At 40.5% G+C, this 15518-nt stretch overlaps 1 protein-coding gene across 2 annotated transcripts in view; it reads left to right on the forward strand.

Moving 5' to 3' along the window:
- The first annotated feature begins 4574 nt into the window (after positions 1–4574).
- The window catches only part of plekhg5 (pleckstrin homology and RhoGEF domain containing G5), a 90701-nt gene continuing 79757 nt past the window's right edge, over positions 4575–15518 (forward strand). Inside the window, exon 1 of one of the 2 annotated variants that reach the window (XM_023956883.1) lies at positions 4575–5114. In XM_023956883.1, coding sequence (XP_023812651.1) covers positions 5033–5114 — 82 coding nt within the window. In that variant the 5' untranslated portion in view covers positions 4575–5032. The remainder of the gene's footprint in view (positions 5115–15518) is intronic. The other variant, XM_023956884.1, reaches the window with a different exon arrangement.

A 15518-nucleotide genomic window follows, 5' to 3' on the forward strand; every position in this document is an offset into this window, starting at 1 on the left:
AACTAATTTTATAAGGTTTTTTTTGAAAGAAAAATTGAGTAAATATATTCAGCATATTTTATCAAAGTTGTTCAAACTTAAGAAACGTAAAATAGTTGTTTTTATGTTATACACTTGAAAATGAACTGTGGCAGATTTAAAGTAAGGCCAACAACCCCTTTTTTAATGCATATAACTAAAATCTGTATCTATTATTCACTGAGTTCAGTTTGTTTAGCTTTTTCTGAAAAAAGCCTCGCGGGAAAACTGGCAAAAAGAGCTCAAAATCATTAGCTTCTTCAAGGGCTTCTGTTCAGATCAGTCATCTGTTTACAAGAAATGTGAATATTTGACCCAAATGTCCCCAATGACTGTGAGGGTGTTCCTGCTCTCTCGTTAATGCAGTTATTTTAGATAATTCATGTGTAAATTACAGTATAAAACAAAAAGTATTAACAAAAATTAGTTATTGGAACAAAAATAGTTTGCTTGAGTTTAAACAGTAAACCTTTTCAGCCTCTTTTGTGAAAGAGAACTCAAAGAACCAAAGTTTAATCCAGACCACAAGTTTTGAAGAAAAAAACGGATTCCTTGGCCAATTAGAATGTGATAATAGTTTGATATGCAGAGTTTGATTAAAGATTTGATTTCTCACGTAAAAGCATCAGATCTGATTACTCGAATATTCTGATTACTCTGAGTTATCACGTTTCCCCATTTTATCGACAGTTTTCATGAAAGAAACCCAACATCTGAATCGACCTTTTTTGTCGTCCCACAAACCAAAAAAGGCTTCTGCGGCGAAGCCGGACTGTTGTGGTTCTAATTTCAAAGGTGGCGTGGGTGGGAATGGTCTGTGGGGGTTCTCTGAGACGCCACACCCTCCTCCCCTGTGGATCTGCAAACTGTCTCTGGAGTTGCATGACAATCCAACAGCCTGCATGTCTCCACACGCCTCTTTGTGCAGTGATCGGTTGCTTCCTTGGAGGTCTTTGTGTCCTCCATTCAGCTGCAGATGCCTCTTGGCTGGAGTTGAGTGGATTTCATGTTGTGTTGATGGAAAGTTCAGTGACACATTTTTTTGCTTCAATACACAGATTATTCAACCCCCTGATCACTAATACCTTTTTTTTTGTCTTATTGGTCTTTTCTGTCTTTTAGTCCTGTTTCTTTACATGCTACTATTTAAAACCCTAAATTCCTGTTTTCTATTGTTGTCACTTAAAATAATCTGGACAACGTTTTTAAACTTTAATCTTCTGAACATTTATTTTTTGTTCTTAAGTGATTTTAATTGACTTTGAAAACTTTATTAGGTGTTAATTTTAAAGTGGTTTCTTGAAGTAATAATTCAACTTTTTATTTAAAAAAAATTCAATATTCCTCTCACGATTCAGAAAGTTTTTCATTTTTTCAGGACATCAAATCTTTACTGCGTAGAATTCCACAATTTAAGTATTAAACTATCCGTTTCTTCCTGCTGCTTATAGTTATAGATTTTAAAGTTTTAAGCTTTTTTATGCTTTCTCGAAATAAATATCAATGTTTCAAACCTTTAGCTAGGAAGTAATCAAACTTTCAGCTGAAAAGATCATTTAAAACTTAAAATAATTTGTGCTGGATTTATACAGATTATATGAAATACTGACATTTTAATTTTTCATAGCAACTTTCAACCATTTTCAGGTGGTATAAATATGTTTAAAAAATGTTTTTAAATTGACCTAATTTAGTCATCTTCTTTTAAAAGAAAAATAATAAATATATTGAGATGAATTATTATTAGCATTTCTCCAAGCAGTTTTTTCAACTTTTTACTGCACTTTTTATGATTATAGAGATTTTTTCTAAAGTAATTTCAAGCTAATTTAGCACCTTTTACAATTAAAATCTGATGTTTTTTGCGTTTTCTCCTACATTTGTCACCTATGTTCATTCATTGTTACTAATAGGTTTTGCATAGACTATGTAACTTTAATGTTCTTTTATTGACATCACTCTTTTAAATGTTTTTCTTTGCTTTCAGCCATCAGAAAAGGTAACTTCTTACTGGAAAAATATGAAAGAATAACGTGGAGTTGCTGTTGCTCTTTGTTGTGATATTATTTTTTACAGAGACACTGATGGATTTTCTGAGGTGACTAGGGGCCCATTGATTTGTTCTAAGTTAATGAAATTGAAACCATATTCACTAACAAGAGCAATATTTGTGGCTCTGTGATGGTGTAGTGGTTAGCACTCTAATCTCACATCAAGCAGGCTCTGGTTCAAATCCCAACTCAGTCCTTTCTGTGTGAAGCTTATTCCCCTCATTTGGCTTTTCTTCAGGCACTCTGGTTTCCTCCCACAGTCCAAAAACATACTCCATAAGTTAATTGTGGACTCTAAAGTCCCCCATCTCAATGTGGAAGCGTGTCTCTGCAATGAACTGACAAACCATCCAGGGTGTCCCTCCCCCAATACCCAGAAGCAACTGGGTGTTGTGACCCCATAAGCAGATTTAAAAGATGGATAGTGAGCAACATTTAAGGTTGTTTGCCTATTTAAAAAAAAAAAAGTGCCATCCATCTTCAGAACTCGCTAAACCCCATTTTGGGGCACACCTTGAACAGGTTGTGATTCTGTGACAACATTGTTAACTTTTTGAATATTAGAACAACAAATATCCAAATTATCAGTCAGGAAAAAAAGCCCCAAAACATTATTTAGATAAGTTGCTTTCTTGATCCCAAACTGGGAAACGTAACTGTTGCAGCAGCAGTTAGCAGGCTTTAGTTTGTATGACAGACAGAAAAGCCATACCAAAGTCATTAACAAAATCCACAATAACAATAACTTTATTTTGAATGGAAATGATCTATGCAAGAACAGCATTTACAATAACCAGAGAAATGCAGTGTGAATGAGTTCTGCCACAGCAGTGTAACTAGTGAACTGTGTTCAGCAGTAATATCAACCCTAGAACACTTTCGCTGTAAAGAGTTACACCATCACGTTTGCCTGGTAACCTTTACCCCTTATAATATACCCAACAAACAGTACTTCTCATAAGAAATAGATGAAAACACAAGATAAATTAGAGTTTTTTTCTTTTATTTTCAACTGTGGTATGTGTAACAAAATAAAAAAAGAAAAGCATAAAAAGTTTCCTATAAACATGCTCAAACATTACTGAAAAATTAGGAATTTGAGGGCAAAAATTCAAGAAAAAATAATAAAATGATACTAGAATCTTTGGTCTTTGGTCCACCCATTCCTGGGAGACTTCCCTGGTGAAGGCACAGACTTCTTAACACGCAACATATTGAAATTCATGTAAATAGTTTAGCTTGGGTGAAAATCACCTGGCGATAGTGCTCTAGGGTTAAGTCTGTTCAAGTTAGCGCGAAAGAAAAGCAAAAAGGGCCTGGTTCAAATCCCAGCTGTGACCTTTCTGTGTGGAGTTTGTATGTTCCCCTCGTGGATGTGTGGATTTTCTCTGGACACTCCGGTTTTCTCTCACAGTCCAAAAACATGCTTCATGGGTTCATCGGTGACTCTCAATCCCCCCCTAGGTGTGATTGTGTGGCCCAGGTGATCTGTCCAGGGTGAACCTCGCCTTCCACTGTCAGCAGCTGGGATAGGCTCCAGCAGCCCCATGACCCTGAAAGGAGACAGCGAATTCTGGAGATGGAGGGAAAGAAAAAAGGACAAACTAAGAGGTTTGATGTGTATCACTGCCATTCACTTAACCTGTTGATCCAAATATGCATCGAATCACTTTCAATCCAAAATTACCTTAATTTGGCATCTGCTCGAAAGGCAAAACCTTTTCATGGCTGGAAAGAAATTCAGGTGTCAAGGGGTTTATAATGCTGAATTTACACGTATGGCACAAAGATATAGTAATCTATTTAACCGGTATCTATGTAAAAAAAAATGTACAAAAAGATTTGTTGTGAAGGTCTCACTCTGATCGTCCTTTGATCTATTGTAAAAGTGTCCCCGGTGGTCTTTTAATTCGGATCATGCCCGTTTTAACCAAAATCAAAAACCTGTGACGTTTTCTAGGGAAATAGTTTCTGCAGAGCGGCAATAGTTCACCTCTGAGTTGTGGCCGGGACTGTTGGAGTGGAGTAAGCCTTATTCTGCCCCCTTTCCACAGTCTCTTTGTTTACATGCTCTACTGCAGGCTTACAGCAAGAGATATGGACACGGATGCCCAGAACGAGGGTTTATGTGCATTTACTGAATGAAACCGGCCACCTCCACCTGAGTTGGCGTGGCCGCTGTGAATTTAACATTGACCCAGCTGAGAAAAGTGCTGCAAGAACACGTCAAAAACACAACTGTCATTGGAGTGGATCTTCAAATCATAAACATTTTAGATTGCGACTAAATATAATTAAAAAAATGTACAAGACCATACAAACAAAGGTGAATTAACCTTAGGAGGGGCCCTTCTAAGTAAAGCCCCCCTGCGTTGGTTTGGCTCGCAGCACCTCTGCAGATGTGAATGAAGCGCTGCGGAATGGAGTGTGTGTGTGTGTGTGTGCACGCGCGCGCGCCTCGTTTGGGAGCAGCGGCGGCGCTGCGCCATGCACCTCAGGACGCAGCTGCAGCGCCTCCACCGCCTGAATGAATGGAAGGTCCGCCTCGGTGGGTCTGAGGAGGCGGTGAGACGGGGCGGCGGAAGATAAGCTGCAGCTGCACGGAAATCCACTCAGGGAGCTGCAGCCTTAAAGGCCGTAAAGAAGCTTCTGCCGCCGCGGAGCCTTTTTTTACGCACGGTCACCAGCAGAGCGGGCTTCCCGACCCCAAGCGAGCAACAGGTTTTTTTTTTCACCGACACTAGCCTGCAGCCGTTTGTTTGTGAACTTTAGTGGTGGTGAATGGGGGTGATGCCTGCTTGCTGCCGCTCAGACAGAGCCGAACCCGCAGCCAGAGTCTTGCTTATAGGCAGCAACATGGGAGCGAAAGCGGCGTAGATGTTTGGCGTTTTGGTCTGATTGAAGCCGCCACGCCGACAGACGCGCGGACACGCGGGGTTCCAGAGGAAAGATAGCGTGCACAGATGGTACCGAACAAGTGGACCATGAATTCGGTTCTGCACAAATCGCCCCCAAGGAGCTGGCTCGGGCTCAGATTACGACTGAGTGAGTAGAAATTGATTGATGTCCTTTTTTTCTTTTTTTATTGGCGTTGACGCAGGAGCAGCTCCTTCTTCTGTGGATCAGTCAGTCTGAGTTCCTCTTCTCCTCCTCATAAGAAGAGGGGAGCAGACGAACCCACGGCGATTCTGATCCACTTCTTTGTGTCAAGCATGGCTCCAGTCTGCAAAGTTGAAGAGTGGATTCACCAAGTGACCAGTTCTCCCAGCTGGAGGCTGGAGCGCGTGGTTTGCTGGTCAGGACAGAACAGTCTGATCTGCTGAAGAACAGCACAGGCTTGATGGATATTCCACACATGTAAACTCCCAATAATGTCATTTACTGCAGCCTTCCTGCACTCTCCCATTCAGAGTTTCCATCTGTCTAGACTTTTCCAGCAGAGCATTTGCTTCTGCTTCTTATATTCATTCTACCTTAAGGCACTTTCTTTGCTTTCCTATGGAATGATGGTAATGCCCCCAAAGAAGTGATTAGGCTATTTATAGATTTCTACAATGGAGTGTAAAATTAAGAGGGAAAAGGATCAATATTTTATAATAATAAAGTCATAATTTCTTTCATAAGTTAAGAATTTCACAAATTTTCCCTTAACTTTACCCTTAACGGTCAAAGCGAAAGCTAAAAAACTCAACACAAACTTTTAAGGTCTGGTAGGAAAATGCAAGGAAATAAAATGAACACCCCTTACGAAAAACAATCATTCATCATGTTTGCATCTTTATTAGCAGTGTCCTTGTAATATTAGACAGTCACCACATATTGTGCAGACTGGGTTTGGTGTCTGGGAGCGACTCCTGCAATGTAACCATATATCAAGTTCAAAACTCCTGGGTTTGCTTGTTAAACGGAGATGATCTTTTTCACTGAAGTCGAAGGCTTTTCTTTTTTTAGATCGCCGAATCTTTTTTTGCCTGAATAAACTTTCCAAAGAGGTTAACTCTGCAAAATTTGAGGTTTCTATTTGAGGGCCGGGGCAGCTGCTCTAAAGCTGCGTTCACACCAGCTGCGTCGATTCGATTCAAGACTTTCAATATGAAGTCTATGCAAATACGCGCAGACCATAATTTTGGGCTTCTGCATCTGGACCGCTCGTGATCGTGCGTCACTAAGGAAGGTTTTAAGTCCGGTCGTGGGCGCTATCTACAAATCAGGCAGGTATTGATAGTGCGCTGATAGTTCAACCGGTTCAACTTTTGACTACGATATTGTGAAAACGCTGAACCTGCACCAATCAGGGACTCGGATTTGGTAGTGATGTCTGGGTCTTGACCTTTTTCAAAACACAGAAATACCAGCTGTTGTAAACATGATGCTGAAGGAGAAATTAGTAATTACCGTTTGTACCTGGCTGTGTTAATAAGACACCAAGAGGAATGGAGCTGTGAAAACGAAAAGCCTGGAGGAAGATTTGCACCGTTTTGACGTTTCACATCAAGCCTCATCCAACTGTAGGTAGCGGACAAACCATGATAAAAGTAAAAAAAAAAAAAATGACTAAAGGAGAAAAATCCCCCTCCCTGCAGCTCCGGTGTGAACACCCCCGACTAAATGTGCATTCACGAAGCCGCGAGCGCATTCTGAAACACTGTGGACGGTGTGAATGCACATTAAAAAGTTAGCTGTATTAGGACACGTGATCGAGCTGAGCGATTTGAGCTGTGTCAGACCATTGACTGTATATGAGAACTGGACCGGGTGACCCCCCCCCCCCCCTCTCCCCTCATGTTCCAAACAGGAAGGACCAACTGGTTCCAAAAAGCCAAAATAAACAGCTATAACTCGGTGATTATGTTTGTCAGAAAATCTATTCTTGCTCTCCTTCCTATTTCTAACACACCAATCCTCGTTTCTTTTTATTATATTTTTCTTTATCACAAGTTATTCAAGTTATAAAATGGCCAATCAGATGCTTCACGTGATGCTTGCTGGCCTCCATGTTGATTGGTCAAAACCTTGAAGAGATTTTGTGTATCCTGCCTTTAGTAGTAGGGGTGTGGATTTTCAATAAGCTCAGTCCTGTTTGTGGAGAGGGGTTGCCATATAAATAATGACTGAGACCGACTCGACCAATCACAGCTTATTGATGACGTCCAACACAGCGGTGTCCAAATAGTGAAAAAATAGCGACTGAATTGACTTCATTTTGTTTAAGCCGGATGTTTCTAAGGGGGACGTCACAGTGGCTCAGTCCAGTTTTCTCATACAGTCAATGGTCAAGAGTGAGTTATGGATGGATGTGGTGGAGATTCTGGTAGTTTGACTAAATGAAACTTTCAGATAATAAATAAAACAAAGGTAATAAAAGTAATTTGGTACCGGTACAGTCCATGGCCCAGGAGATAAGAACCACTGCTTTCAATACACTGTGGTAAAGCCACCAGTGTAAACCCATGAGTTAGTAGAAAAGCTAAACCCACGAAAACATAATGAATGCATCAAATGACTCGGTTCTTCCAAACGATGAAAGAGAAAATCAAAATATTTTCTAATGTGTAACTTTTAAAAATATTCCTGAAAAACTTTTGTGGGATTACAGTTTTTTTAAACAGAAAAACCAACTACAGTCTCTTACTGCAAGAGAATTGTACTTATGTGAGCCTGTACACTTGCTTAGTGATGGTATTCAGAAATACTGAGGCATACGCTCCACACATTTTAGTGCATGCACTTTGTGAGAGTTCATATTTGACAAAACAAGTTCAGAGTGTCTGGTTTGGCTAATGTTTTTGGCCATACGACCATGTCATGTTAAGTGGTGGGCTGCAGGCCTCCTGTTGGGGGGAGAATCCAATCTTTGGCATCAGTTATTTGAAAGTAAACATGGACACAAACCACTGACTGCATCACCAATGATTTACAATAGGAATGGTTGCACATGCATGACAGGAAAATGAGCAGTGGGTTCATCTGCGTTATCTTTTACTGGCAAATGATCTCATCGGCAACTGGATTCCGTATTGATCTTGTCACATTTGTGGTTTGAAATCAACTTTTTTATTGTAATCGTTTGTGGTTAAAGGATTTGAGAAACGGACGAGTGTGGTTCTGGAGTTGGCGGCTGTCTGTTTCTCTTTGAATTTACATGCTCACGGTTGATGCAGGCAATGCCGGCAGTTCATGAGTTCGTGCAGCAAGTGATGCGAACACGGAGTTGAAGTTTAGCAGCATTAATTGGTTGAGTCTGGAACCCCTCAGTGTTCCAGGCCACCGGAGTCTTAAGCTTGTGTTAAACACACAGGTTTAATCTGGGACCAGATGTCTTGTCTGGTCTCTGTTCTCCTCTGAAAAACACAAACATAGGCTAAAGATCTCTGCCATGTTTGAAGTTTCTTTTGTTTTTCTGTCCCGATGCTCACGTTGGATCACTGAAGCTGTGACTCCATCTAAAGGAATAATTGAAATTGGTTAACATGTTTTCATGTCTGGCTCTGTCTTTGCAAACGTTGCTGTTTAGATGCGACCTGCTACACAGCGGGGGTGCTGCTAATGATGATCTTCAAAGCTGATCACTCTGTAATCTCATTTATGTTCCGGTTAAGGTTTGGAAAAACATGCAAATGCATTTCTAAACGGCAGAACTTTTTGTGTGGAAAATGACAGGCAGTACCAAAGTGCAGTTAGGAGGCTTTCAGACTGGTAGATTTCAGCTGATTAATCATTTTTGAGCAGAATCATGACAAAAGTATTATCTTTGTATCGTGTGAATGCAATATGGGAATTTAGAAATAGAAATAGAAATAGCAGCTGTTGTTACTGCCTGACCTTTCAGGTTAGTATGTCAACTTTTAAGGTTGCAGTGTGAAAGCAAAGCACCGACATTTTATTTTGTTTTGTTACAATGTCCACCCTTTCAAACAGAGTTCCCCAAAATGTCTTGATGCATGAGCCCTCTTCTATTCTTGGGTGTACTCCTGGGGGGTATTCCAGAAAGCATGTTTAAACTACCCTGACTTTAACCCTGAACTCTGGCTTAAATCCGCCTGAACTTGCTTACTCTGGGTATGTCTGTTCCAAAAGACCGGATATGAGTTGGCGTAACTACGCTCGACTTGGTAACCCTGGGTTAATGCACGTGCACAGCAAGTACATAAAGCCATTCTCAATGGATCGCCGATTTACGGAGTCACCATGGAAACGCGTGGAGAAAAAAAGAGAGCGCTATACTTCAGTGAGACGGAGTCTGAGATTCTAATTTTATACGTCCATCAAAAAAGTAATACGGCTGCATCATCAGCAAAAGAGAGTTTCTGCTTGGAGACAAAGAACGGACAAAGTAAACGCACATAAATATACAACTGATAAAACTTGAATGAATTGATTCAATTGGTAACAAGTAACTGAGCTAAATTTATTTAACCTAATTTCTTACATCTATCCAACTCAATATTTCTTTATACAACGCAAATATACATATTTATCTAACTAAATGTAATATTACTCCAATTCAATTAAATGTTTTTTCCATATTAATTTATTGTACTTATTGAACACTTTTATGTCTAAGTTATAGGCTGCAGATTTTCTCATTTTTATAAAATTAAAATAAATGATACAGTGTGGAAAAACAATATATACAAAGCATTTAATTATCATGACTGACTGTAACTGCAGTTCTTATACCATATTCTAGCACTAGTGGTGCTAAATAAGCAAATCATCCTCTTCCTCCCTCTCACTCATGGTGCAGAAAGAATTAAACATAACAGGGTAAAATAACTCGGCAAAACACAGTAAAACAGTTACAACTAAACATATTTATACAAAAACCTACACTTCTACCCAAATCTGTCCAGACAGGCTAAGGGAATGGTATCCCACAATTCCTTGGGGTTCCGATCTAACAGCAGCACCACAGTTACACCTACTTAATTGAATTAATTTGAATGAAAGTAAAATAAATGTCTGATAACTACGTGTTATTTTTAAGCTGACTTAACTAAAGAACAATGATCTTAACTGAAGCAAATAATTAAGTTAGATCAAAGTAAAAAGGTTTATCTTTCCAACATCCAAACATGCTTTTATCACCCTCTCATGGTGGAAAAAGTATTATCTGAGCTTCTTCATCCACTAAATCATCTTTAAATGGACACGCCATGCTGCTTCACCTCTTTGAAAACAAACTAACCTTCAACTAAACCTGCTCCAGACCAGGTTATGTTCAGAGCATTAGTTGCTATGGCAACTTGACATACCCTGAAACATACCTCTGTTTTTGGAACCAAAAGCTGAGGTTATCCGCTTCCTTAAGGCCCGTACACACCGGGACGAATATTCGCCAGGCGTTATTCGCCAGCGTTTTTCGCCACGTCTTTTGTGTTCACACCCAGGCGATTTTCGCTGACGATGAGTGGAGTGAACATGCAATTTCATTCCCTGACATTAGATGGCGCTTAATGTAAAACAGAAATACTCCTGTACACAAGGTGGCGCTGCGCAACTTTACGCTTCTTAAAGTCGCTTTTCACTCAGAAGAAGAGAGCAAGTATTTACACGCTTGTCAGAATCAAACAAAGAAAACATGAATATTTCAAGCATCAGTAGCTCCAACTGGTGCTTGGTTCGGGGATATTTTAGAATGTCCGTTATTATTGCTTCGCGGCTGTGTAGACGCTACTTGGCGTCTATCTTCTTCGCTGGTATGTGTGCTCAGCAAGGCAGTTTTGTGTTTGAGCGCCCCCAAGTTGTGTTTTACTGTAACTTCAGAAGCTCCAGACACGTGAGCAAAAGCGCCATTCTCATTGGTCGAGTAGATTTCGAAAAAACAAACAAACCCGAGGCGTTTTTTTTTTTGACGCTTTAACGCGTGGCGTTTTTTCGCGTCGGTGTGCACACTCTCATTGGTGCCCTTTGTTTAGTCACGAGGCGTTAAACGTCGGCGAAAATCGCCGGCGAAATTCGTCCCGGTGTGAACAGGCCTCTAGTCTCAAACTTACCATGGTAACTAGCATAACCTGCTTTTTGGAATACCCCCGATGTCTGCTCTTGTCTGCATTTGCACTGTACAGTGATCCCTCGCTATAACACGGTTTACTTTTCACGGTTTCGCTACTTCACGGATTTGCATTGTGTTCTGCATTCTGATTGGCTAAAAAGTCACTTCGCTTTTTCTCTACCTGTGCGTCAATATCGTTGCAGTTTAATATGTACACGTACGTAAATCAGCTTGCCAAATTTACAATACATACGTGCAAATTCTCTTGCAATTTCGAGTTTCTTTAAAACCCATAGAAAAAGAGCGACAACAACTGCCTATCACTTTGTTCTTCTCCCAGACAAACACACCTGCACCGCGGGCTTCAAAAGAAGAAAACACTGCAGCGTGGAGTCAGGATGCAGCGGCTCGGTCTGAAGAGCAGTGAAATACACCTGAGTCACTATTTGTCCCACTGTACTTTGTATTTTCTATAATCATTTTAAATTTTCTCCCGTATTATTCAATTACTCTCAGGCCGCGGTGGGCGGGGCTAATCTCTGCAATTTGAAGCCTTCTGTTCACAGTGATGATTAAAATTATTATTTGACAGTACAGTTCAGAAGTTATATGTTGTTGGTTGGTTTGTTCTTTCTTTTCAATGTATAATAGAGTTTTTAATTGTATAATACTTGTTAAAAAAAAGAGGTTTCTACTTCACGGATTTTACCTATCATGGGTTCTTTTTGGAACGTAACCCCCGCGATAAACAAGGGTTTACTGTATATGAATAACTGAAAACCAAAACCTTTTCCACCTGGTAGACCTGTAGTTGGTTGTTTGGTCCACTTATGCCTAGTTTCCACTGAGCGGTCCGGTCCTGTCCGGTTTAGAATGATCCAGGAATTCAGATGAGAGTCTCCACTCAAAGTTGCTATCGACAACAACAATAGAGATCATCCCCTTTTTTCTGCTAGGCTTTTGGTCCTTTGTACAAACAAATCAATTAATGTTGTTAGAGAAAAGATTGCGGGCGGTGAAGGAATACAGACAAAAATGTTGGCGGCGCCAACTTGGCGCTTTCTATTGTTGTAGTGACCTTCCGCCAATCAACAGATTTCATTGTGTGATGACAGTAACTCGGCACTGACTGGTCCTTTCCATTGTTCTATGGACCTACAACCTACGGTAGCCCTAAAATGGTTCGGTCCGGCTTAATGGGTCCATTTTATAGAAATGCTCAAAATACTGGACTGGTTTGGACTGGACCGTACCGCTCAGTAAAAGGTATTTGCTGGGTATTAAAGTTTCAAGAGAACCTTCAAGTCTGCCCAAAAAGTGTTCAAGTGAGCAAACTGCTACGTGGAGCCGAGTAAAAAGACTCTTAGACCCACTCAGAAAAGGATTTTGTTTTTGCTGTTTTGAACATGTTTCCGTCTACAATCTGCCACAAGCTCCCTGTTCCATTCTGATACCTCCACTTGCATGCAAATAGAGTCACGTACGTCTTTGTTTTCCTCGCCTGAGTTAGAATCTGGCTTGAGACTGTACGTCTGGATAGCTCCAATATTGCTCGCCATTTTTGTTGCCCCGGTTACAGTAGCGGGAGAGAGTTTAAACGGATGGAAATTGGGATGGGGGTGGGCTTACTTAAAAGTCCCGCCCACAACCCAGAAAGGGAATATAAATATAAATAAAATTGAATTGAACTCTGCAAAAACTGTCCCAGAAGACGACACAGGTTTTTTTATTTATTTTTTTTGCTTAAAACGGCATAACCATGATTAAAAGACTACTGGGAACACTTCTACAATAGATCAAAAGAAGATCAGAGTGGAACTCTAAAAGTCTTTTAGCTAAATGGATTTTGATCCAGGACGGCTTAATATGTATATTCTGTGCATCATAATCCTCTTGAGCACAGGGATGCTTTGATCTTGTCACATGATCCGCTAACATTAAAGCGAAAATTGCAGCACTGTTACAATAATGAAAGGATGCCAAACTGGGAACGGACCCCATGTTAATATTGCTTTCTTAGAAAAAATAAAAAGCCCGAAGCGATTTAATCTGAACCTGAGACCAGCAGAGGAGGTTTTAGTTTTTGATGGAACTCCAAAGTTGAGACATGCATGGGTTGCATAGATGTGTCTAACTATGTTGGTGTTTGCACCCTAAAGCTACAGACACACCAACCCTAAAGCTACACACAAGGCATGTGACGCATATTCAAGAATGCGTAAAACACTGGTTTTCGATTGCACATTTAGACCTAGGCTGTGTCCGAATTACCGCCCTAACCCCTAACTACTAAAACCCTATATAGTGCGGCACTATATAGTTCTCTATATAGTTCTCTGAATTTTCAAAGCAATTCGGACACCCGTGCTCACTAGTTTTCTCTTTCGGGTGTTTTCAAATGGCGCTTGGCACGGAAACAAAGTGGCGCATTACTGCCACCACCTGGTCTGGAGGGGAACTACTTCTATTTAACGCGGAGAATGACACCCATTTGTCAAATTAAAAATATAATAAATATGAACATTTTATGAAGACTATTTATGAATCTGCTGAGTTCTGATCATGGAAAATGTGGCTGATTTATAAATAATAAAATTACAAACACATTGGTGTAGATTTTATGTATTTGTTGATAAATAAACCCCCATGTTATTACTCCATGGCAATATTTATTTTTGTGCCGCTGAACGATTTACGGGCTCTTGCGAGGAGGCATTTTTTTTCTGTAGTTTTCTCTTCTACCTTACTGAAAATAGCTTTAAATATGAATCTGTCCGTGTTCCTGGCAATAATTCAACCGTTTTTGATGGGATCAAACCAAAAACGAGCAGATATGCACCATCACAGGACGGCAAGGAGAAGCAGGCGTCTCAGAAGATTTCCTCTGGAAGCCCTGGCCAGACATGAACAACCTGTGAGTTAAACTTAAAGTTTTTTATTAGTTCAATTTAAGCATTTGTCACTAATTGTGCTCAAGGTTACACAGTCTGCTGGGTAAGAGTTTAAAATTCTTTTTCAACACTGGACTATTAACTGTATAGTCTAACTACATGAAACACTTGTGAGATCAAAGTTTAGTATTTTTTATTCAGAGTCAAACCATATAACTTGATTTAAACAAAAATACTTTAATTTTTAAATATTTATATAAAAATCCAAAAACCCAGCCAAAAAACACGCGATTTTCCAGCATTTATGAATACGTCATAAACTAAAATGTAAGACATCAGAATAAAATGAAACATTCAAAAAAATCAGATTTAATTTTCTCAATGAAATAATTATTTTTCTATTTTCCAGGGTCTTCCACGTCTCTACTGCTTTGCCAACATAAAGGTGTCTGTCGTGGCCCTTCACGCTGACGCTCAGTCCGACACAAAACCAGACCGGCAGACCTGCAGATCGGTTGACCCGCAGGACCATTGAGCATCTGGTGGAGCAGCTTCGGGCTCCTCACACTCTGGGGGGGGGGCACAGGAGACTGAGGTCCTGGTGTTTCTTTTCTGGCTGGCATGTGGCACATCTTACGGTGTGGTAACCAGGGCCTTTGACATGCCACGGTCCACTGTGAGCGACGTTGTCCACAGGACGGCAGACTGCATCCTCCAGCTGATGAGCAGGGTCACCCAGCATCCAGTGGGAATGAACTACCATAAGTCACCTCTGGTTTTATAGCAGCTTGCTTGGTCTTCCACCTTCCAAAAGGTCGTGGGGAGCATTGAGAGCTGCCACTGAAGAATAAAGGCCCTAAAAGAAAATACAGCTTGTTATTTTAACAGGAAGCTTTTTTATTCCATTCAACTGCAGGCTGTAGGTGACTCTAAGCCAAATTTAGAGATATTTTTGTTGGGAATCAAGTTCAAGGATCAGTCCACAGTTCACAGGTTCTACGTAAAAGCCCCATTTATGTAAATCAAACATTACCCACCTGAAGGATCCTTTTGGGTGATGGTGGGTATCCCTGCATTGCTCATCCCATCACGCTGCTGACACCCTACAGAGAACCCATGAGGAATGCGGTTCAGGCCCGTTACAACCAGAACCACTCCAGAACACGCTCTGTGGTGGAGAGAGCATTTGGCAAATGAGGAGGAGAGCAATATTTCTGGGGGCACTGGAAGTAAAACCAACCTTTGCAATGAAAATCATTGCCTGCAGTTCAGTTCTGCACAATCTGTGCATCAGCGAAGGGGACTGCTGGGAGCCACAGATGTTGAGCCACACCAGGAACCAGTAGGACGGGGAAAGTGGCGTCCGTCTGCGAGGACAGATCTCTGCTTTCCTTTCAGCTCCAACTGTGACACACATGACTCAGGAAGACCAGGATTATTGTTAACATGTATAAAAATAAATGTTAACATAAAACGAAAATGTAAATATGTACATTTGATATTTATATGAAAATCCCTTTGAGATTGTTAAAAATGGCTCAGATTTAAATAATGCATTTAAAT

The sequence above is a fragment of the Oryzias latipes genome, chromosome 7, assembly GCF_002234675.1.
Source record: "Oryzias latipes chromosome 7, ASM223467v1".
Classification (NCBI taxonomy): Eukaryota; Metazoa; Chordata; class Actinopteri; order Beloniformes; family Adrianichthyidae; genus Oryzias; species Oryzias latipes.